General features: G+C 37.2%; 1 protein-coding gene across 1 annotated transcript in view; it reads right to left on the minus strand.

Moving 5' to 3' along the window:
* The window catches only part of LOC149783240 (carbohydrate sulfotransferase 15-like), a 36,743-nt gene extending 21,721 nt beyond the window's left edge, over window positions 1–15,022 (minus strand). The window contains exons 1-4 of the mRNA XM_089933086.1: window positions 14,679–15,022; window positions 13,316–13,526; window positions 5,173–5,304; window positions 3,291–3,450 (exon numbers count right to left, since the gene is read on the minus strand). Coding sequence (XP_089789212.1) covers window positions 3,291–3,450; window positions 5,173–5,304; window positions 13,316–13,526; window positions 14,679–14,993 — 818 coding nt within the window. The 5' untranslated portion in view covers window positions 14,994–15,022. The remainder of the gene's footprint in view (window positions 1–3,290; window positions 3,451–5,172; window positions 5,305–13,315; window positions 13,527–14,678) is intronic.
* Window positions 15,023–21,545: the final 6,523 nt, after the last annotated feature.

A 21,545-nucleotide genomic window follows, 5' to 3' on the forward strand; every position in this document is an offset into this window, starting at 1 on the left:
TAAAGTTGTTGACTGCTTCCAGGGTGACACCGTTGATTTTGATTGAAGGGGCAATGGTGGTATCTTGCACGCTGACATTTGCTATTTCCAAGCTGATGGTGAGACCAAACTGCGTGCAGGCAACAGCAAAACGGTCTCCCAGTCTCTGGAGGGCTTCCTCGGTGTGGGCCACAAGAGCTGCATCATCTGCAAAAAGCATCTCCCTGATGAGCACAGCTCTCACTTTGATCTTTGAGCGCAGTCGTGCCAGGTTGAACAGCCTCCCGTCGGACCTGGTGTGTAGATATATGCCATCCGTGGACGTGTCGAAGGCGTAGGACAGGAGCAGGGAGAAGAAGATCCCAAAAAGTGTTGGTGCCAGCACGCAGCCCTGCTTCACACCACTGTTAATTGGGAAGGAGGTTGAGGAGGATCCATCATACAGGACTGTTCCCTTCATATCTGCATGGAAAGAGATTATCATGCTGAGGAGTTTTGGGGGGCAACCGATCTTACTCAGAAGTTCAAAAAGGCCCTTCGTGCTGACCAAGTCAAAGGCCTTGGTGAGGTCGATGAACATCATGTAGAGTGGTTGACCTTGCTCTCTGCTCTTCTCTTGGAGTTGTCGTAGGGAGAAGATCATGTCTGTCGTCGACCTGCCTGCTCTGAAGCCGCACTGTGATTCTGGGTACACACGGTTTGCCAGCAACTGCAGCCTGTTGAGTATGATGCGGGCGTACACTTTACCAACAATACTCAAGAGCGAGATCCGTCTGTAATTATTACAGTCACTGCGGTCGCCCTTGTTTTTGTAAAGGGTCACAATTGTGGCATCACGCATGTCTTGGGGGACTACTCCTTCCTCCCAGCAGCGGCAAAGTAGTTCGTGCAGTGGTTTAATCAATGCTGGTTTTCCACGTTTGATAGCTTCGGGCGGGATGCTGTCACTACCTGGTGCTTTGTCGTTTGGAAGGCAGTCGATTGCTTTGCTGAGCTCCTCTAAGGTTGGCACTATATATGCGTGTGTGTGTGTGTGTTTTCATAGGGTGGTAATAGATCATATTGGATACATCTATAATTCATAACGGCTGGACCATGCTTGTCTAGGACAGGGAAGGAACGAAGTATAGTCACTGGTGAAAGAAGTTTGGATATATCACTCTCACCATGGGAGATGATACATATAGCTAACTGACGACCCAACCGTCACACGCCAAAAAGTTGTGCTAACAATTATGAGTCGAAATATGCATGTCATAAAAAACATTCTATACATGAAAACCTTTTGTTTCTCTTCATTGATTAGAAAGAAGTCATAATGGAATTTGTTACAGAAACAATAAATAATCCTGGCATCTACACAAATCAAGGGATAGGTACGACAAATGCAAAACCAAACACGCTAGGCTATAATAGGACGAATACATTGAGCCATTTCGATGATCACTATTAAGGTTTACAAATAGGGGAGGAAACCAGCCTGAAAATGCAATGCCTGAGAATAGGAGTAAGCGCCTTTTTCTGAAGACGACAAGGCTAGAAAAAATACAATAGCCATAAAATAATTATATATATATATATATATATATATATATATATATATATATATATATATATATATATATATATATATATATAACTCCAAATGTGGAAAATAAACCGCATTCTCTTAAAGAGATGCAAGTACAGCATATTCAGGATCGTGTGTCCTGTATTACTAAAATTACATATAATGAAAATGTAATTTGTGGATAGGGCAAATTAATGAACGTCCCAACAGTTAAAAATCATAAATAGTTTTTGACCGAATCCCTGACCGAATAAATAACACGTATTGGCCAGGACGATTCTGAAAATATGACAACGCTATTAGCAAAGATCGAGCAGGTTCTTTAAAAAATAAATCTATGAAAATACGCTACAAATGTGTGCTGATCTACCTCTGTGAGATTGCAACAGTCAGTTATTTGTATATGTTAAAGGGAAACTTTTTCAGATATGGAATTCAAGCAAACGTTTTGTAAATGACGCGACACAAATTGTCACAGTAATTGTACCAACTATAGCCTACTTATCTCAACTGTAACAACTTATCAAATATTAGCTTTACCAACAAGCCTAGTTATCATGTGGTAGTAGTACCAACTACAGCCTATTTACCACGTAGTAACTTATCAACTACAGCGTACTTATCACGTAGCAGATGTACCAAATACAGCCTAATAATTATGTGGTAGCTTACCAATTACAGCCTAATTATCACGTAGTAACTTATCAACTACAGCGTACTTATCACGTAGTAGATGTACCAAGCACAGCCTACTTATCAGTAGTAGTTTACCAACTACAGCCTACTTACCACGTAGTAACTTATCAACTACAGCGTACTTATCACGTAGTAGATGTACCAAGCACAGCCTACTTATCAGGTAGTAGTTTACCAACTACAGCCTACTTATCACGTAGTAACTTATCAACTACAGTGTACTTATCACGTAGTAGATGTACCAAATACAGCCTACTATTCCGGTAATAAATCAATTAACTACAGCCTACTTCTCACGTAGTAACTTTATCAGCTACAGCCTTCTTATGACATACATTTACCAACTCAACTACAGCCTACTTATGAAATAGTAATTGTACCAACTACAGCCTACGCATCACAATTAATTGACGTTTTAACTTGAACGTTTCTGCAACAACAAAACATTGGGAGGAGTACGTTGCCAAGTATTTGAAATGTATTATGCATCACATGAGCACAGACGACTACCTCAATTCCCATAGACCGTAATTTTAATATTTGGTCAAGTTCTTTACAACATCTCTGTAGGAAGACCGACAATCACGCTTGGATCTTCTAAACAATCTGTCGAAGGAGAATTTTATAAAATGAGGAGAATTATATGCAACGCACGATATATTTGAGAACAAAGTCCCTTGTAGGTGCTCACTATCTCCCAGTTTGCATGATAGTACTTGTGCAGCGACAAAATGAAAATGAATTGAGGTTCAAACTTTATACACATACGTAGATTCCTTCTGCAAAATGAGGTAACTGTTTTCGGTAGTTATTTTCATCTCATCAGCAATCAATTATGCAGGTTCCGTAGATCATTTAACAATTAGTTACTTGTTGAGAATATTCCGCGTTTATTCATTGTACCCTTATCTTTTTATATGTAATCAAGGGTTTTATATAATATTCTGCTACACACACACACACACACACACACACAGACCCCACCCAAACTTACCCATTTCTTTATTATTTTGAACCATTTGTCTGGTCTAGACTATCAGCTCACCTTTCAATCGGATCTCTTAAAAGTAATATAAGCTTGACACCTGGATTTACGTGCTTAACGAGATGTGGTGTTGTGTACACCGGTTCGTCCATCCTGGGATCATTCTGTGGAATCATTTTCCAGCTGGCTTGATCCCAAAAATCCATTGGATCACCGTGACCTGAAAATAAACGTCTTCTGAAAATAATTCAATCTACCAGTCCAATTTTAATTGTTTTCCTGCATTTATCATTACAAATTGCCCCACCATACATTTCACACACACCAATCAAACAGATATCCCATTGTTTTGAGACAATACAATTGATATTATTCTGTCTTATGAGATCAATATACATACTTATAGCACATGCTGTGGTTGTAAGATCGCTGTTTGACAGCCGCTTACAGCGTATACAATTGGTGTGTGTGTGTGTGTGTGTGCGTGTGCGTGTGTGTGTGTGCGTGTGATTTGGATTTTTAACACAGCTTAAACAGTTTTTTCAGTCATATCGCAGTGTGGCAGTTTATAGTGGTTTCTAGTACTGGGGAATCATATAGCATGATGTCCCACCCAATCACACTATCCTGACACCAGGCCGATCAGTCTTTACAATAATCTCCTAATGCTGTTAGTACCATTTTTATAAGTCTTTGGTATGACTCGGTTGGAGTTCTAACCCGCGACCTCACGCATCCGATGCGAATCCTCTGTCTTCTAGGTTGCAGGAGCGGTGCAGTAGTTATGCAAAAGCTGAATTATTTGATGACCACTTACACAATATACAATAGTACGATGAACAGACTGATGACCATTTACGGCGTATTCAATAGTATGACAAACTCTTTGTTGACCACGTACAGCATATTCAATAGTAGGACGAACTATTTGATGACCATATGCAGCATATTCAATAGTAAAAAAAACTTTTTGATGACCACTTACAGTATATTTAATAGTATCGTGAACTCTTTGATGACTAAATAAAGCATATTCAATAGTACGACGAACTCTCTGATGACCGCTTACACCGTACTCATTAGTTATGTGATTGCTGTTCATTGATGACGACCTAGTTGATATCCACAGGCATCACATGCAAGAGTTAGTAGACTTCCATTAAAGGTCGATCTTTGCCAGTGCTGCAATTTAGGCCACCTTACACTACGTACTGCGCAGTACGAAGTACACAGTATGTGTGGTTTGACCGCAGAAAATCGACTTACAAGAACAAATTAATGGTTGCTTGTATTTTCGAGCGAAGAGCTAAAATAATATCAACGATATATATATATATATATATATATATATATATATATATATATATATATATATATATATATATATATATATATATTTAATGTATCAAAGTAATGGGAATAGAAATTTGTAGGGAATGTATGAGCTGCGTGATCACTAGAATTACCCGACGGCAATATTCTTAGTGCTTTGAAGATCCGACCCCTAAAAAGAAAACGTCCCGATTATACACCACATAATGTCTCCCAATTCAACAAATGAATCAGCGTGAAGATGGAGGAGAACACTAACTCGGTGAGGTGATTTGTGTTTATTTTTTAAGTTGTAACCAGCGAGTAGACCCAGTAGAGAGGTCTATATCATTTCTTTCATTATCGGCATTGCTTTTGGAAGCATTTTTCATATAAAAAGTGGAGCATGAATCCGATGCATAGCTAGTCTGAATCTCGAAAGCCTCAGCTGCCAAACTATATTTACCTTTATAGTAGTTCAAATATTCACTAAGCCTCTGAAAAGTCAGTAAATCTAAGAATATATGATTCTAACTCAAGTGTCTTCGCACGAAGTGTTCAGGTGGCTTTCAGCCAAGTACGTCCCTCTTGCATTATTGATATTTATCATAAGTGTTTGGCCGAACTGTACCTGTTACCATTGGATGAAAATCTTCGTATTGGTCAGTATTGATAGTATACATTCTGATGGCTTTGGAGTCAAAACTATCAAGGAAGTCTTCCAGAGTCATCGCTTGCTTAAGTCGCGCTTTGTGAAATATTTCTGAAATAATAATAATAATAATAATAATAACAGCAACAAGAACATTAGCTCTGTGATCATTGTCATAGTCTTATCCTCGCTAATTTATTACTTTCTATTCAACCGAAACGCCCGCAGCTACGCTAATATGTTCCTTTCCATTCAACCAAAACACACTAGTTTCGCACATTTATTCCTTTCCACTCAACCCAACTACCCCTAGTTCCGCTAATTTATTCCTCTCCACTGAATCAAAACACCCCTAGCTCCACTCACTTATTCCATTCCATTCAACAAATAGACTCAAATCTCCGCTCTTCTTTAACTTTTCATTCAATAAAAACACCCCTAGATCCGTGTATTTATTTCTTCTTATTCAATCAAGCGACCCTCACTCCGCTCATTTATTCCTTTCCATTCAATTGAGGCACATTGCTTCCACTCATGTTTTCATTTCCACTCAACGAAAACACTCCTAGCTCTGCTCATATCTTCTTTTCCATTTAATCACAACACTCCTAGCTCCTCTCATTTACTCCTTTACAGTCATCCTAAATACCCCAAATCGCGCTCCTTTACTCCTTGTCGTTCAGTTCAAACACTCCAAGCTCCGCTCTTTTTCCCCCTTTCCATTCAATCCAAGCGCCCAAAACTCAGCTCATTTACTACATCTTATTCAGTTGAAACAACCATAGCTCCGCTCATTTATTCATATTTATTAAATCAAAATACTGTTAGCTCTGCTCTTGTTTTCCTTTCTATTCAATCAAACCACTCAGAGCTCAACTCAGTTATTTCTTCCTCTTCAATCTAAGCAACCCAAGCTCCGTTAATTTATTCCTTTCCATTCGATCAAAACACCCCTAGTACCACTAATGTATTCCTTTCCAGTCAATCAAAGCACCACTAGATTCGCAAAGCGGTCAGAAACACTCAAATAATAGTTCATTATTCATGGCTTGTTACCAAAGAAGATTTGTGACTGGTCGGCCAGGTGTCAGGATAATGTGACTGGGTGGGACATCATGTTACGTTTCTGCGGCATGATGCCCCAGTGCTAGACATCACTATAAACTGCCACACTGCAGACGTCGTAGAGATGTGACTGAAAATTTTTTAAAGCTACGTAAAAAAATATTCACCACACACACACACACACACACACACACACTAAAGAGGTGGCCGTTCACCTCTACCGGTCAAAGATCACAAAGGCTTATGCGATGGTCCTGCGATAAATATTCCTCCATCATGAGTTAGCGATTGTTTGTTGTCTTTGTTCATTTTTAACTGTGTGGATGAAAGTTATGAAACTTGGAATACAGTTTCATTATGATGTCTAATTGACCCTCTGGTTTTGATTTCAAGGTCGAATGTCTTTATTAAGGGTTTGTATCTTTGACGAGTTGTGAGCATAATAAGCAAAGACTGATGGATGACTTATGTGTTATCAAACTGAGTTTGAAGTTATATCAGACGAATGCACTGAATGATACCATGTCAATAATGTATTTTACAATTTCTTGTTCATTGATACGAGTTCAGTAATCTTCTATCCATGATACCAGGTTTATGGTCAAAAGTCACGTGAAAGATTTCTTACAACACGTATTTTATTGACATGTTAATTCATACACAACAGTAAGTATTTTCGTTCTAAATTATATCGTTCTATTGTAATGATAGTACACCTAAAGCCGTCAGTATTTCACTATGTCATTACATGCTAAAGATGGTACACTTAAAGCCAGCAGTTCACTATGTCATTTCATTCTAATTGTACACATAAAGCCAACAGTATTTCACCATGTCATTCCATTCTAATGATGGTACACTAAAAGCCAATAGTATTTCGCTATGTCATTCCATTCCAATGATGGTAAACATAAATCCAATAGTATTTCAACATGTCATTACATTTTAATGATGGTACACTTAAAGCCAAAAGTATTTCACTATGTCATCCCATTCCAATGATGGTACACTTATAGCCAATAGCATTTCACAATGTCATTTCATTCTGAGGATAGTACACTTAAAACCAATAGTATTTCACTATGTCATTCCATTCTAATGATGGTACACTTAAAGCCAATAGTATTTCACTATGTCATTCCATTCTAATGATGGTACAATTAAAGCAAACAGTATTTCACCATGTCATTCCATTACAATGATGGTACACATAAATCCAATAGTATTTCAACATGTCATTGCATTTTAATGATGGTACACTTAAAGCCAATAGTATTTCACTATGTCATTCCATTCCAATGATGGTACACTTATAGCCAATTATATTTCACTATGTCATTCCATTCCAATGATGGTACACTTATAGCCAATAGTATTTCACAATGTCATTTCATTCTGAGGATAGTACACTTAAAGCCAATAGTATTTCACTATGTCATTCCATTCTAATAATGGTACACTTAAAGCCAATAGTATTTCACTATGTCATTCCATTCTAATGATGGTACAATTAAAGCCAATAGTATTTCACTATGGTATGCCATTCTAATGATAGTACACTTAAAGCCAATAGTATTTCTCTATGTAATTCCATTCCAATGAAGCTACATGTAAAGCCAATAGTATTTCACTAAGTAATTCCATTCTGAGGATGGTACACTTAAAGCCAATAGTAGTTCAGTATTTCATTCCATTCTATTGATGGTACACTTAAAGCAAATAGTATTTCACTATGTAATTCCATTATAATGATGGTACACTTAAAGCCAATAGTATTTCACAATGTCATTTCATTCTGAGGATAGTACACTTAAAGCCAGTAGTATTTCACTATGTCATTCCATTCTAAGAATGGTACACTTAGAGCCAATAGTATTTCACTATGTCATTCCATTCCAATGATGGTACAATTAAAGCCAATAGTATGTCACTATGTCATTCCATTCTAATGAAGGTAAACTTAAAGCTAATAGTATTTCACTATGTAATTCCATTCCAATGACGTTACACTTTAAGACAATAGTATTTCACTGTGTTATTCCATTCCAATGATGGTACAATTAAAGCCAATAGTATTTCACTATGTTATTCCATTCTAATGATGGTACACTTAAAGCCAATAGTATTTCTCTATGTAATTCCATTCCAATGACGGTACATGTAAAGCCAATAGTATTTCACTACGTAATTCCATTCTGAGGATGGTACACTTAAAGCCATTAGTAGTTCAGTATTTTATTTCATTCTAATGATGGTACACTTAAAGCCAAAAGTATTTAACAATGTAATTAAATTCTAATGATGGTACACTTAACGCCAACACTATTTCACCATTTCATTCCATTCTATTGATGGTACACTTAAAGCCAATAGTATTTCATTATGTCATTCCATTCTATTAATGGTACACGTAAAGCCAATAATATCTCACTATGTCATTCCATTCTGAGGATGGTACACTTAAAGCCAATAGTATTTCACTATGCCATTCCATTCTGAGGATGGTACAATTAAAGCCAATAGTATTTGACTATGTCATTCCATTCTGAGGATGGAACTCTTAAAGCCAATAGTATTTTAATATGGCATTCAATTCCAATGATGGTACACTTAAAGCCAATAGTATTTTACTATGCAATTCCATTCCAATGATGGTACACTTAAAGCCAACTGTATTTCACTATGTAATTCCATTCCAATAATGTTACACTTAAAGCCAACTGTATTTCACTATGTCATTCTATTCCAATGATGGTACACTTAAAGCCAATAGTATTTAACTACGTCAGTTCTTTTAAAATTTATGCAGTCTGACTATTCCTATAGGAATATTTTCAATCAGTACAGCGTCTATTTTTGTATGTTGTGGACAATTCGGTATATACCATATTTTAAACGTGATGAAAGAATTTGTATGAAGATACTTAAATGTTCTTTACATTATAGGCATAATATTGTCTGTCTTCTTTGTTACAAAAGCAATACTGCTTGTTTAATATTACTAAAATAGCAGAAAACTTTGTAGCAGTATTTATAAATTTAGTTATGTTTTCTATTGCACTGAGCATACCATTGAAAAATAATAGAAGCAGCATGGCTCACAAAACACTTCATTTTATGTATTACAACTTTAAACTGTAGTCTTTGCTTTAATAGACTCTACCCCTTTAACTATTTGTATCCTATCATACAAAATAGTTTATCCAATTTTAGATGTTTCTTCTTATTTTGTGTGCCCGTAACGTTTGGAACCAATATTGATATTAGACCCTATGGATAGCGTTTTGAAGTCAAAGTTAATAATATATATTTCATGTCTTAGAATGTTTAATTAATGACAAATCAACGGAAAATATGGAACATGGTTTTCTGCACAGAGTACAACAGCATGATGTAAGAACAAGACATTACTTTATCGCTCAACTTATCGACGAATGCGAAAGGTTAATATTTTATGGATCTGGACATACTGTGCCTTGTTGTTGGAAGGGTGAATTTGTGATATATTTGTGATATATTTGTGATAGCTTTTGCAAAGATGCATGCCATATTATCATGTTTTCAGACTTAGGATCTAAACACCTCTTTACACACAGACACAAATAATAATAATAATAATAATAATAATAATTATTATTATTATTATTATTAGTATCATTATTATTATTATTATTATTATTATTATTATTTAGCGAGGAAGTACTTATGGTCAGAAAGATCCATCTATCACGTGGCCCTTAACACATTTACAGTTTCGTTTCATGAATACAATCACTTGCATAGTCTGGTATACTATAACGTTAGTTTAATTAGTATAGAGCCAGAACAATGCACTCAGTCGCTATCTACTGAGGTTTAAGCAGAGAAGTCAACAATATTATTTTAGCTATATTTGGAACAAGAGTGCATTTGGGACGATTAAGCGGCTTTGCAACACAATTTTAATGCTCTTGACTATTTAAAGTCTCAGTACCGAGAAAAGAAATTAATATTCTGTGGATTTGATGAAACCTATAACCCCAAAACTTGGGAACAATGGGAAGAGAAAATCAAAATGTGTATGCAGGATGTCCTTGAAATTAATAATGATGAACCATGGACAGGTGGTGGACACAGGCTCAAAAGCTATTTCCAGCCAAGGCCATGTATTAATTTTAATTACATTAAAATTATTAATTTATGTATTAAATTAATTATTGTATTAATTTTCAAGGTAACCCCATTGTGCAGTCAAAACTTCAGAAGAAAATAAAGACGAAGATAATAACTGGTAACATCCACACCCCGTTACAGAAAACTAATCTCGATAACTTAAGAGTGAAGAAGCATCGACATAAATCAAGCAGAAAATAAAAACATTATAACCAAAAACCTTGTCTTTCATTTAAAAAAAAGAATAGGAAGACCACGTTACCACAAGGATATCCCGTATATGATTCTCTTGACAATGAGGGAAATGTGGTTGAGTTATTAAAAGAAGAATTCTATCAAATTTGTATCTTACTATCCTGATGCTTTTCTCTTGTGGTTGGGGGTCTTAATATTGGAATTACCTTGTCTCATTGGTTTGAAAAGAGTGATTTTGCTTATTTTATATTAAAAAAATAAAACTCGTTCTATAAGTCAGATGTGATTTTGATTTTGATCTTAATATTGATTTTAAATGTAAAATTACTGACCGCTTGGTTAATAAAAATATCGGCATAAGTTTTAGTCTCGATGTACAAGAATGCATGCTCCTGTTTTTTCACCTGTAATATTGGTACCAGATAAGGTTACGTCATAGAGCCGAGAAAAACGTCCTAGCCGTATGTTTATTATCATAAATAGATTTACGGTTTAAGCTGATGACGTCGCAAATTATGCCCTTACAATCGGCCTATTGCTATTATAGATTAATATCACTGATACAGTCTGTGAAAAGAGTGGAATGTATGTTATTTAGATAACTCGGAATTTTGTTGCTGTCAAAAATGGTGGATTTAAAATGAGTAACGAAAAGTGCTTTTATACTGGTAAACAAAATTAAACCGCATCTGGGATTAAAAAGATGTCACTATACTTTACTCCCAATCTAAATGGAACTAAAGCATAAAAAGAACTCCAAATTAATCAAACAAGCTGCTACACACAATGATCATTGTTAAAATTGTCATCCTCAGAATCTTACAAACTATTTACTAATGTGGTCAGACCAGTTGTCACGGAATTGTGTATATTTATTGTTCATGAATATTGGGAATATAATGTACTTGGATTTCGTTTCTGTCTACACGGTTAACTGAGGGTGTTTTATCTACATCATACATTATTTCGATGTATTGAGTTCGGCTCACTCACTAAGAAGTGCGTGAGCGAAGTGCTTACGATAGAAAAACCGATTTTACCTTGAGATCACAAGCCGTGCATCGCAACATAGCCAGTGTAGGCTCATGGTACATTCAAACTTCACATTACGGAAGGTCATGTCAGTAAGCGGTGCAGTTTATGCATGTGAATTGTATGTTCCTCTCTGTATCATATGATAGTATTGCATCGTTTTATTGTTCTGATATTTATTGTGCATTTTAGTAGTCCCGAACTGTAATGCAATGTTAGATTTTATTATAGTACGTTTTCAAGTTCACCAGTATATAACTGAACAAAAGGACTGTATTCACATTAATGTTGCATGAATTAAGGAACGAGACAATGTTACTTCAATTTCTGTAAGATTCTCGTCAGATGCAAGTTCACATATGAACCTGATTATTATTATAACTTTATTCGGCATTCCCGATGATATAATTTTTATCAAATGATCAATCCCACTTACTCGCATGTGTCACGTGTGTCATTACATGTTATAAATGACCGTGTCACTTCTATTACACGGATTTATATATATTTTCAGCTGAAAACGCGTTACGGGCTGAAGGAGTGATAGAGAGATAGAGCGATAGTGACAGAACTATGCTGTATCTTTGTGATAGCACCGTACAGTAGGTGATGTTTTAGCCCTGGTGCTAATTTAGGTTGGTATATACCCGGTGTGCTGCTGTCGGTAGTGACGCTGACCCTGAGAAAGATACTGGTGATCTCGTGGTGAGGGACCAAAGCTTCAAGCCCAAAGGGTCTGCAGGGAACTAAAGGTTCTACGGATCCTTAGGCAAACCGTGATGGACGGACTATTCGTGGTGGCTCCTTGAACATCAGGCAGAGCGGTGGGGCATAAATTACCTTGTAGTTATTAATTGGACTTCACAAGCTACGTGCTCCAATTCATAATAAATCAGTTATCACTATTTAGGTTAAAAATTGTCATTCTTTACAGGAAACCAGTTATCACTATTTGAGCGAAGCCATATCATTGTTTGAGAGTTTAATTATTGTTTGTTTCTGTATTTAATTTTTATTTAATTTCATTTAATTTATTATTGTTGACTTCGTTTTATATTATATCTTACAATTCGTTCCAGTTAGGAACGGAATCATTTTTCGTTAGAGTATTTCAGTTAGCGTTCAGTTATTTAATTCAGTGCGCATCATTGTGTTCAAAGTACAGTCTTGGAATTTATGCGCACGGGTTTGGGTGTAGAATTTTTGTATATTTAATCATTTATAAATAAACATCGTATCATCGTTTATCTGACCAAAGCCCGGTTCATCTTGTCACACCTGTATTAAAGTATCTGCTTGTTTTGATCATTTTTCTTTTTATATTTTTTATTTGTTGGGTGTATTTTACTTGCAAAGTAGCATGCTTATTCAGGATAGTTGGTAAACAGTGGCACTAATATATCCAGGTCCATAACAAAGTTCCGTTGTTTTGAAAGTATAATCAGACGCTGGCGCACTTGCCGAAATGTATGTTCGATTGCATTAAAATACCGCGCTATGGCGTCAATTATACAACCTTATTCATACTGTGTCTCTCACTCTTGATTGAGGGGAGTAGATAGAGTTGGCAAGGTTGGGTACCAAACATACATATATTAATGATATATTTCAGGAACTGCGGAGTTTTAGATCATGTAACACACACACACACACACACACACACACGTGCGCATATTACCATGTTTATAGCGTTTCCAGGCCCAAAACCAGGTCTCTTTATTCAAAATGCCTTTATTGGCCAAGATCTGCGGATGTCGTATCATACGCAGAAAGAGGTCGGTAGTGCCCGTCTTACATACACCGATGATGTGAAAATATGGAAGACACCGCAGCCCATCTGAGGAGTTCCAACATGGGTTTTTGTAGTTTGGCAAGAAAGTCGGTCTCTTCTGTAATAGGATGGAGGAGAATGCAAATGTGTTTAGTTGTCCCGTTATACTTGGGTATTACGAAATCTAAGAATCAGATGATAATCTCTTTGCCGCGACCCTAACCTATTACTAGTCTTAAAATTTTCAAAATTTACGTATACAAATTTTGAAGCACATCCGATGCTAATAAAGGGCGTGATGATTACGTGAGAATTGGAGTAGAAAGGTAGCTTAATGCCGATCGTATGATAGGGTAGGTTAATGTACGGAAATATAAGTTCGATATATATCGGCAGGTTTTATGATTTGGTAAGTTAATGTACGGAAATCAATGCTCGATATAAATGAACAGGTTTTATGAATAGGTAGGTTAGTGTACGGGTAGAGTTCGATATGCATAGGCAGGTTGTATGATTGGGTAGGTTAGTGTACGGGTATATTATTCAATATGGAAGAGTAGGTTGTATGATTTGGTAGGTTAATGTACATCCATCCATGCATGCATGCGTGCATGCGTGCGTGCGTACATTCATACATACATACATATATACATACATACATACACGCATGCATACATACATACATAGATAAAATGTGTCATATGAAAAGAACTACATATAGAATTACACTGTTATAAGTTTTCCATTTCCTTTTCGTTGCTATCTCGAACTTAATGTTAAGCACATAACAATATAGACGTATTAACTTTTCGAAATATTATCATCAAGCAACTGTTAAAAGATCAGTGCCATGCTCAGCCAAATGATTGCAGATTTGCATAATTGCAGGTATTGAGATATTTCGTTTTGTCAATACGGTAGCTGACACAGTATTACTATTGTATTTTTGTCACTTTTCTGTTCTATTTTATGATCTTGTATTATCCTGAATTTGATTAATCTGATGTAATCTCTGTTGAAGAGGAAATAAAGTCAGTCAGTCAGTCAGTCAATCAGTCATACATACCTACCTACCTACCTACATACATACATACATACATACATATGGGAAGAGAGTTAGAAACTGCTAGATAGACAAGTACATTTTTACAATCCAGATGATTTTTGGACTTTGTGTTTTTCCTAAGTGACCTGTTTCTTCCTGTAAATATCTATTCTTTAAATATTTGTTTTGAAAAATTGATGGTAAACAAAGTGAAACTGCATATACCCAACAAAGAAGATCCTCTGCCACCGTTTTCCTTCCCGCATCAGAACAAGTAATATCTTTCTCCCAGTCTGCAGTTTCATACTCGTGAAGATTTCGATCTTTACGGATAAAGACATCACGCTCAGTGCCTGTAAAACTAGAGTTAGCTCCCTCTTCAGTAGATCCGGATGAGTTTGCAGATGGGTCGTGCGAGTTAAACCTTGACCTGGAGGAGTTCAAAGAAATCATATCCTTGTTTAAATCAAGTGTTCGTTTATAAAGTGTTCTGGCTTCGTCAGTTAGAATTGCACTTTGTATAACAATAAAAAGTCCCATGCAGGTCACCAGAAATACAAAAATCCATTTCTGTGTCGATAATTTCATCTGAAATTTAGAACAGAAAAATAAATGTTCACCGAGTCTTGTCAGAAACTTAGCGCAATAAAAATGATATGGATGGGATATAAATGATCGTAGTTTCAGGCATTCGGTTGCGAGGTTCAATATGTATTCTCAAGGCAGTTTTATACTTTTTATGAAAAAACTTTTTAAAAAGTCAGGTTAATTGGAGTTGTTTATATACAAATCATATAGGAGTTGTATTATTAATGTCGCTTAATATATGAACAAAATTGGATTAGTTTTGATGTAAAAAAAACTGTTAATCATTTCAGCACATTAAAACAACATCATAAATGAAGATTATTTTCGCCACTGAAGAATCTGAAAATTGGAGTCACTCCTTTTACGCAAGTACTGATGCACTTTGCACAACTACCTTTCAAGATTTTGGAAAAAAGATTACGTGCTTCTATATATAAACAATAATAAATAATACGCCGTTATAATTAAACAATAGATATGCTATCTCAGCGCCTTAAGGAGGAAAGAAAAAAAATAATAGTATAAAAAACCAAAACATTTTATATGATTCAGATCTCTCTATCGTCGAAATAAAAACTTGAATGAGGTCACTGTATATGCTGCTCAGTGTCAGTTTTTAGTACATACATTTCGGCACGAATCACATATGAACCTTTCGTGTCAGTTTACACCAGATGGAATTTTTAAACAGGTCGTATGTGGACTTTTCATGTATTACCTTACTATTAATATGGTTCCAAATGAAGCTTAATGAAATCCAAGTCTTTGAGTTGATTTTCGAAACGTCTGATAACGTACCAAGCTATATAGATCTGGTATAGTCATTCGATTCCACGTTCAGTACATCAAATAAAAGATTGGCTTAACACTGGGCCTGTCTCTATTTCACGCGCCCCTCCTCCTTCTCTGAGGGTTACTTTCCAAGCGATAAGTAACTTTTTGGAAAGAAAACTGGCAATTGATTCTTAAAAGCGACTTGCCCTTAAGTATCATCGGAGATGGATTGGGTTGGGTGGCCATGAACCGCCTTTTTGGGGCAGTACTAAAGGTCCGTTTCAAAAATCGAAACTTTTAAAACTGTTGAGATCTTATATTAAAAACACCGATCCTAGCCTTTCGAGACGGCATCATGAGGACCGCACACACACACACACACCCCTTTGTAGGAGGTATCTAAGGGGTAGCAGGGTGTGTTATGTAATAACTGGTTTATCATTGATGTGCTGACGGGTAGCTCAACCAAGCGTCTTATCGAGTCCAATGCGATATCGAGTTCTTGGATCGTGTAAATTAATTGCAATGAATCCATATGGGGTTTTCTGAGCATATGCAAAGAAGTTTGTAACTTATTTATGTCCATATCGCCTGGGCACCAAGTCTGATGAATGTTTCACAGCGTATGTGTATTAACGCCGTTAAAGATATCTAAAAAATTACAGTTATCTCTGATCACTTTAGGGATCTGACCGTATCGCTGCGTAACGTAATTGACATCCGAGATTTTATGCCTGCCTCGTGAAAATATTCTGAATGGATGTGTTGTTTGTCAAGCATGAAACCATCGTAACCACAAGATTGTCGATACCACCATCAGGATCTTCGACTGACGGTGCATTATTGACGTAAACGATAAATTCAACAACGTCTTCATCGGGCGATATGGAATCATTTGCAATATCATTGAATTCTTAGAGTACGTCAAAACATCGATGGTCGTCTGCAGATGGCACTGCTAAATAAAGTTTGTCCATTTGAGCCATTTCATTATCAGATTGATCAACAACTGAGTTTTTCCAGACCCAGACGGTACGATAGTGATGGCGCGGATAAAATTCGGTAATGCTGGATGACTCTTAATTGGTTTTTGTTCTTGTGTCGCTGAAAAGTCAATCACTTTCATGTTGTAGGAATATGTTAGTATGTATAATCATGAGTCTATATTTTGTTCGATGCAAGATGGTCACTGATACTATTGGATTATAGAGCAAAAACGACAAAGAATTGTAAACGAGTACTTTCAAGCACGTGCGTAAACTGAGGTACAAAAAATTTAACTTTGTATGCAATCCTAGTGGGCAAGGTCGTGGTGATAGTATCACAGCGACACTTGGAAAATTACCAGAAACTTCACGGGCTAAGTACCCGGATGAAAAACATCTTCCGAGATATAATTATTGTGGTCCTGAAACCCAGCGAGATAGCAGACTTGACGAGGAAAAACGACCAAAAGCTTGCGAATTTCCAGTGGATGCGATTGATCAAGCGTACTATGCTCATGACTTCATTTATAAAAGAAATAAAGATCCGCAACAACGACATATCGCTGATGTCAATCTGATTGACAAGCTGAAATCAATAAAAAAAATATAAGGGAGTCACTGGCCAAATGTTTGATAAGATCTGCGATGAGTGGTAAACGAGCGGCGGAGGTCCAACCCCCGGAGAGGTCAATTCATTGTCCGATAATTATATAATGGAATCGATTTATTGTAGTCCAAGAAAACACTGGAAAGGCACAGCGGCGATTAGAAGACTTGATGACACAGCAGGTGTCAAGCGTGATGTTGCTGCAGACGGGTTGTCCCGACAGGCAATACGGCAAATTTATTTGTAACCGCCTAAAACGATTCAGCGTGGACAGTTTGATGTTAGCACCCGCAACGAAGTTCATCAGGCAGATATCTTGGTTTTGTCCCACGACAAGGTACACATACGCACATACAAATATGCGCTGACGGTAGAGGAAGTTGCTAGTAGATACAAGGAAGCGGAACCATTATCAACTAAAACAGCAACTGAAGTCGTGGCCGCATTTGAACGAATTTATCGCCGTGGACTTTTACGATGGCCACGATTGCTACAGGTTGATCCTGGCAAACAATGTATCGGTGAGGCAGCATCGTTAATGCCGAAACATAATTTTGAAATCGGACATGGACGCGCCGCCGTACATCGTGCTCAGGCTGTATTATGAATAGGCATATATATATATATATATATATATATATATATATATATATATATATATATATATATATATATATATATAGGCGTTGTGGTCGATTGTTACCGGATTGGTACAAAACCCCGTCGGTTATTGTTTATACTACTATCAGATTTGTTTCCTACGTGGAAATGTCTTCTATTTTAGCTAACTTCTCTCAAACACTTTCGGTCCATTTGTTTATTCTCTTTGCGCGTAATTCTGTCAGTCCATTTCCTCGACGCACGTTCATAAAATATTCTGTCATTATTTGAGCTACGCAGTTTAAGAAACCAGTCTGGGTGCTAGCACCCCTCATCTGTTGAAGAACATTGATATTAGGTTCATTTAATGTATAAAGCGCATGAATAACGGCAGTTACAGGATATGCTCGCTCATAATACGGTCTGTTAATATGTGGCAGCATCCCCGGCCGGCATAGAAGTTTGATCTACGACGACGATGTGCTGTTTCCAAAGAGATCATCGGCAGTTTTTTTTATCAAGTCGTTAAAAGTTTCTGCAAAGATCAATGAACGCGTTTACATGAACATCATGCTCAGCTCTCAACGTGATTAATGTACTTTTAGTAATGACGTTGTTGCCGTCCATGTATTTCTTCGTCATCGTCTGATGCTGTTTCCTTCAAAAAAACAATTATATTTCCGTTCATCTCAAGTTCGCCGGTCATTGTATCGCCGGTTCTAGCAACATGTTTATTGATCTCGTTTCTGATCGTCGTGACTTATACGCTTGAGTCTCTGATTCTTCCAAAATCGATAAATACCTAAAATTCGCCGGATAATATCTACCCACTTAATATTGTTTGTCTTTCACCTTCCATATTGATCCTGAAAACGAGAATTTAATTTCTGCCAACTCAGGGATGTTCATATAATCAGCAAACTCGTCTCGTGTCTCATACGCTGACAAATCAGTGTCATCGGGACCAGGTTTTACCTTTGATCCTAGCGGCTTGAAATCTTCCTTAAATATATACCATTATAAATTATTAACGTGTTTAAATCGACGGATGGCTATGCCGTCCACTAGTTTATTTGTATACGACTTTATGCGGCGGTGCTGATGACCTTGATATAGCGCTAGGTAAAGCATTCGAGCAAGTGCTTCTGGGCCGCATATAGGCCGATCTGTCAATTTCTGTGTTTGTAATGTTGAGTACCAGATCGGGACGACAAATCCATCTATGAATTTTTAAAATTCTTCTGATGGCGCCAATCCGTACGATTCAAAATAAACAATACTACGTGGTTTAGGAGCGTATGAAACCCAGTGAGTACCTGGCCAGAATGACCATCAATATTAATGAGACCTGTTTTAATACGGTTTGGTTGTTCTTGTAACTGATCACGCATAACAACTCCTCTAAAGTTTTGATATTTGATCGCCGATTAACATGAAGTAAATCCAAATTAGACATTGGAACGCTTTGCGTTTTAAACTTGCTTTGTGAAATGTTTGTGGTAGGAACCGACCATAGCCGTACCACGTTCTTCGTTGTCGCAGATCCCGTTTCTTTTTTATCCCATTTGTGTGTGTTTTCTTAGGTCTTGAAGCCCGACTCTATATCCTGCCCCGTTGCTTTTTTCAATGCCATCCCGGCAACAATTCCAAAATCGCCGATTGTGGCTGCTGTTTCAATAGCTCGAGCTTCAGCAGCAATCAGCGCTAGTACAGCTGCAAGAAGTGGGTATATACTACCAGTCTTTATTGTATCGTTGATCGCACTAGCGGAAAGATCGAGTTTAATACCAATCTATGACTTCTTAGCGTCATTAAATTGTTTTATCTGACGTTCGGTCAACGATAATTTATATGGGCGCTGCAACGCCGTTGATTTCAGCGATATCGTTTTTCCAGGTTTTCTTGCTGATGCCGATTGTAGCTTATTCATCTGACCAGGTGTCATGGTAACATTGACGTGCTGATATGGCATCTTATACAATGTTATGAATGTATCAATTACATGTTTTGCACAGGTGGATCAGCAAACCCATATTCGTCCACCAACATATTCGAGCTGCATTGTTTTGTCTGATAATATCACAATTATTGTTCTGTAACCAGTAGCTGATGCTGGTGGCGCTCCTACACTAGCACGAAAATGGATGTCAATGACTGATTGTCTAAAGAAATCCGAGTATTCGAATGAGAAATAATAGACTGAATATAGCATATTGAAATCCCAATGAGATATCTGCATACCGGAATCAACATTCTGATCACACCCCATGAATGTCATCAAACGGTGGTACGCACGTGCGACATGATTGTTCCCAAAATCTAATAACACTTCTTCAGATGGTTCTTGAGATCTCTTTATCCTCAGGCCAACAGACCGTGAATTATCATTGGAATATCTTGCAAGACCCAGTATCGTCGTATCAACGTTAACACTTTCGAGACATTATTCAATATTTTTTCTATCAATCATGTATGTACCACTGTTAAATAGCTCCATAACACCATTGTTAACTAAACCCTCTCGATCTCCAAAACCACACTATGTATTATCTGTTTTCAAAAGTTGACCATCGATCTCATTAAATGCTTCGGAGGACAAGAAATACCTGCTTGTATCATGGACTTGTAGTTCGATTCCCCCACGTGCGTCAGGTACACGTTCATTGTAAGAATAATACTGATAATCACGCAGTGATTCATCCTTGAGGACGGGCGCGTCCATGTCATATGCGGGGTCAGATACACGCTTGAACATTTTATTATATAAACTGTTGTTTAAAACGATGTCGAGCCAGACCACTACCTGCTATCAGACTTGCGGTTATATTTTTTCTCTCTCAGCAGCTTGTTGTTTTGTCAGTCGAAGGTCACTGGACGATGGCATGCCAGCTTATTCTTTTTGTCGTTCATTGGCAGCTTGATTTATTATTTTACTGACACATGCTGGAATGACTTTGGTGTTGCGCAGTTTTGCTGCGGTCTTCGTCGTATCAATCGTGCGAGTCTGTTTCAGACTGCCGATAATGCTTTAACGGCAACATCACCAACGGCGCCAATAGTCTTGTCGCGAGCATCTTCGATGGATTTCATTCCTATTTGTTTTGCAATTGGGATCGCTTTTGGTGCAACCATTCTGAATAGATCATGAACAGCATAGCCAATCCCATCTCCGTAGATAACTTTATAAACTTGTGATCTCGAAATGTATCACCCTGACCATTTCAGGTCCTTGTTGAGATTGTGTTTGACCATGTTATTTTCTTATCACCTATCTAACTGTGTCGTCATCAGTCGCTGTAGTGATCATCAATAATCTCATCGATAAGTGCCCGATAGACGTGTTTGTTCCTGACGCCATCTGCGAATAGACGCTGACAACTCTCAGCTGCTTCACTAATGATTTCGGATGAATTATAGCAGGCTCGTCTTCCACCAATCAGAAGTTTATTGTTAATCACCGCCATTTCAAGGGTTATATCGTCACCATGTATTTTTTACGACCACGATGTGAAAACTCATCACGGGTTAGACCCTCTC

Source organism: Sinohyriopsis cumingii, chromosome 14 (genome assembly GCF_028554795.1).
Source record: "Sinohyriopsis cumingii isolate HCF-2022 chromosome 14, ASM2855479v2, whole genome shotgun sequence".
NCBI classification, from domain to species: domain Eukaryota; kingdom Metazoa; phylum Mollusca; class Bivalvia; order Unionida; family Unionidae; genus Sinohyriopsis; species Sinohyriopsis cumingii.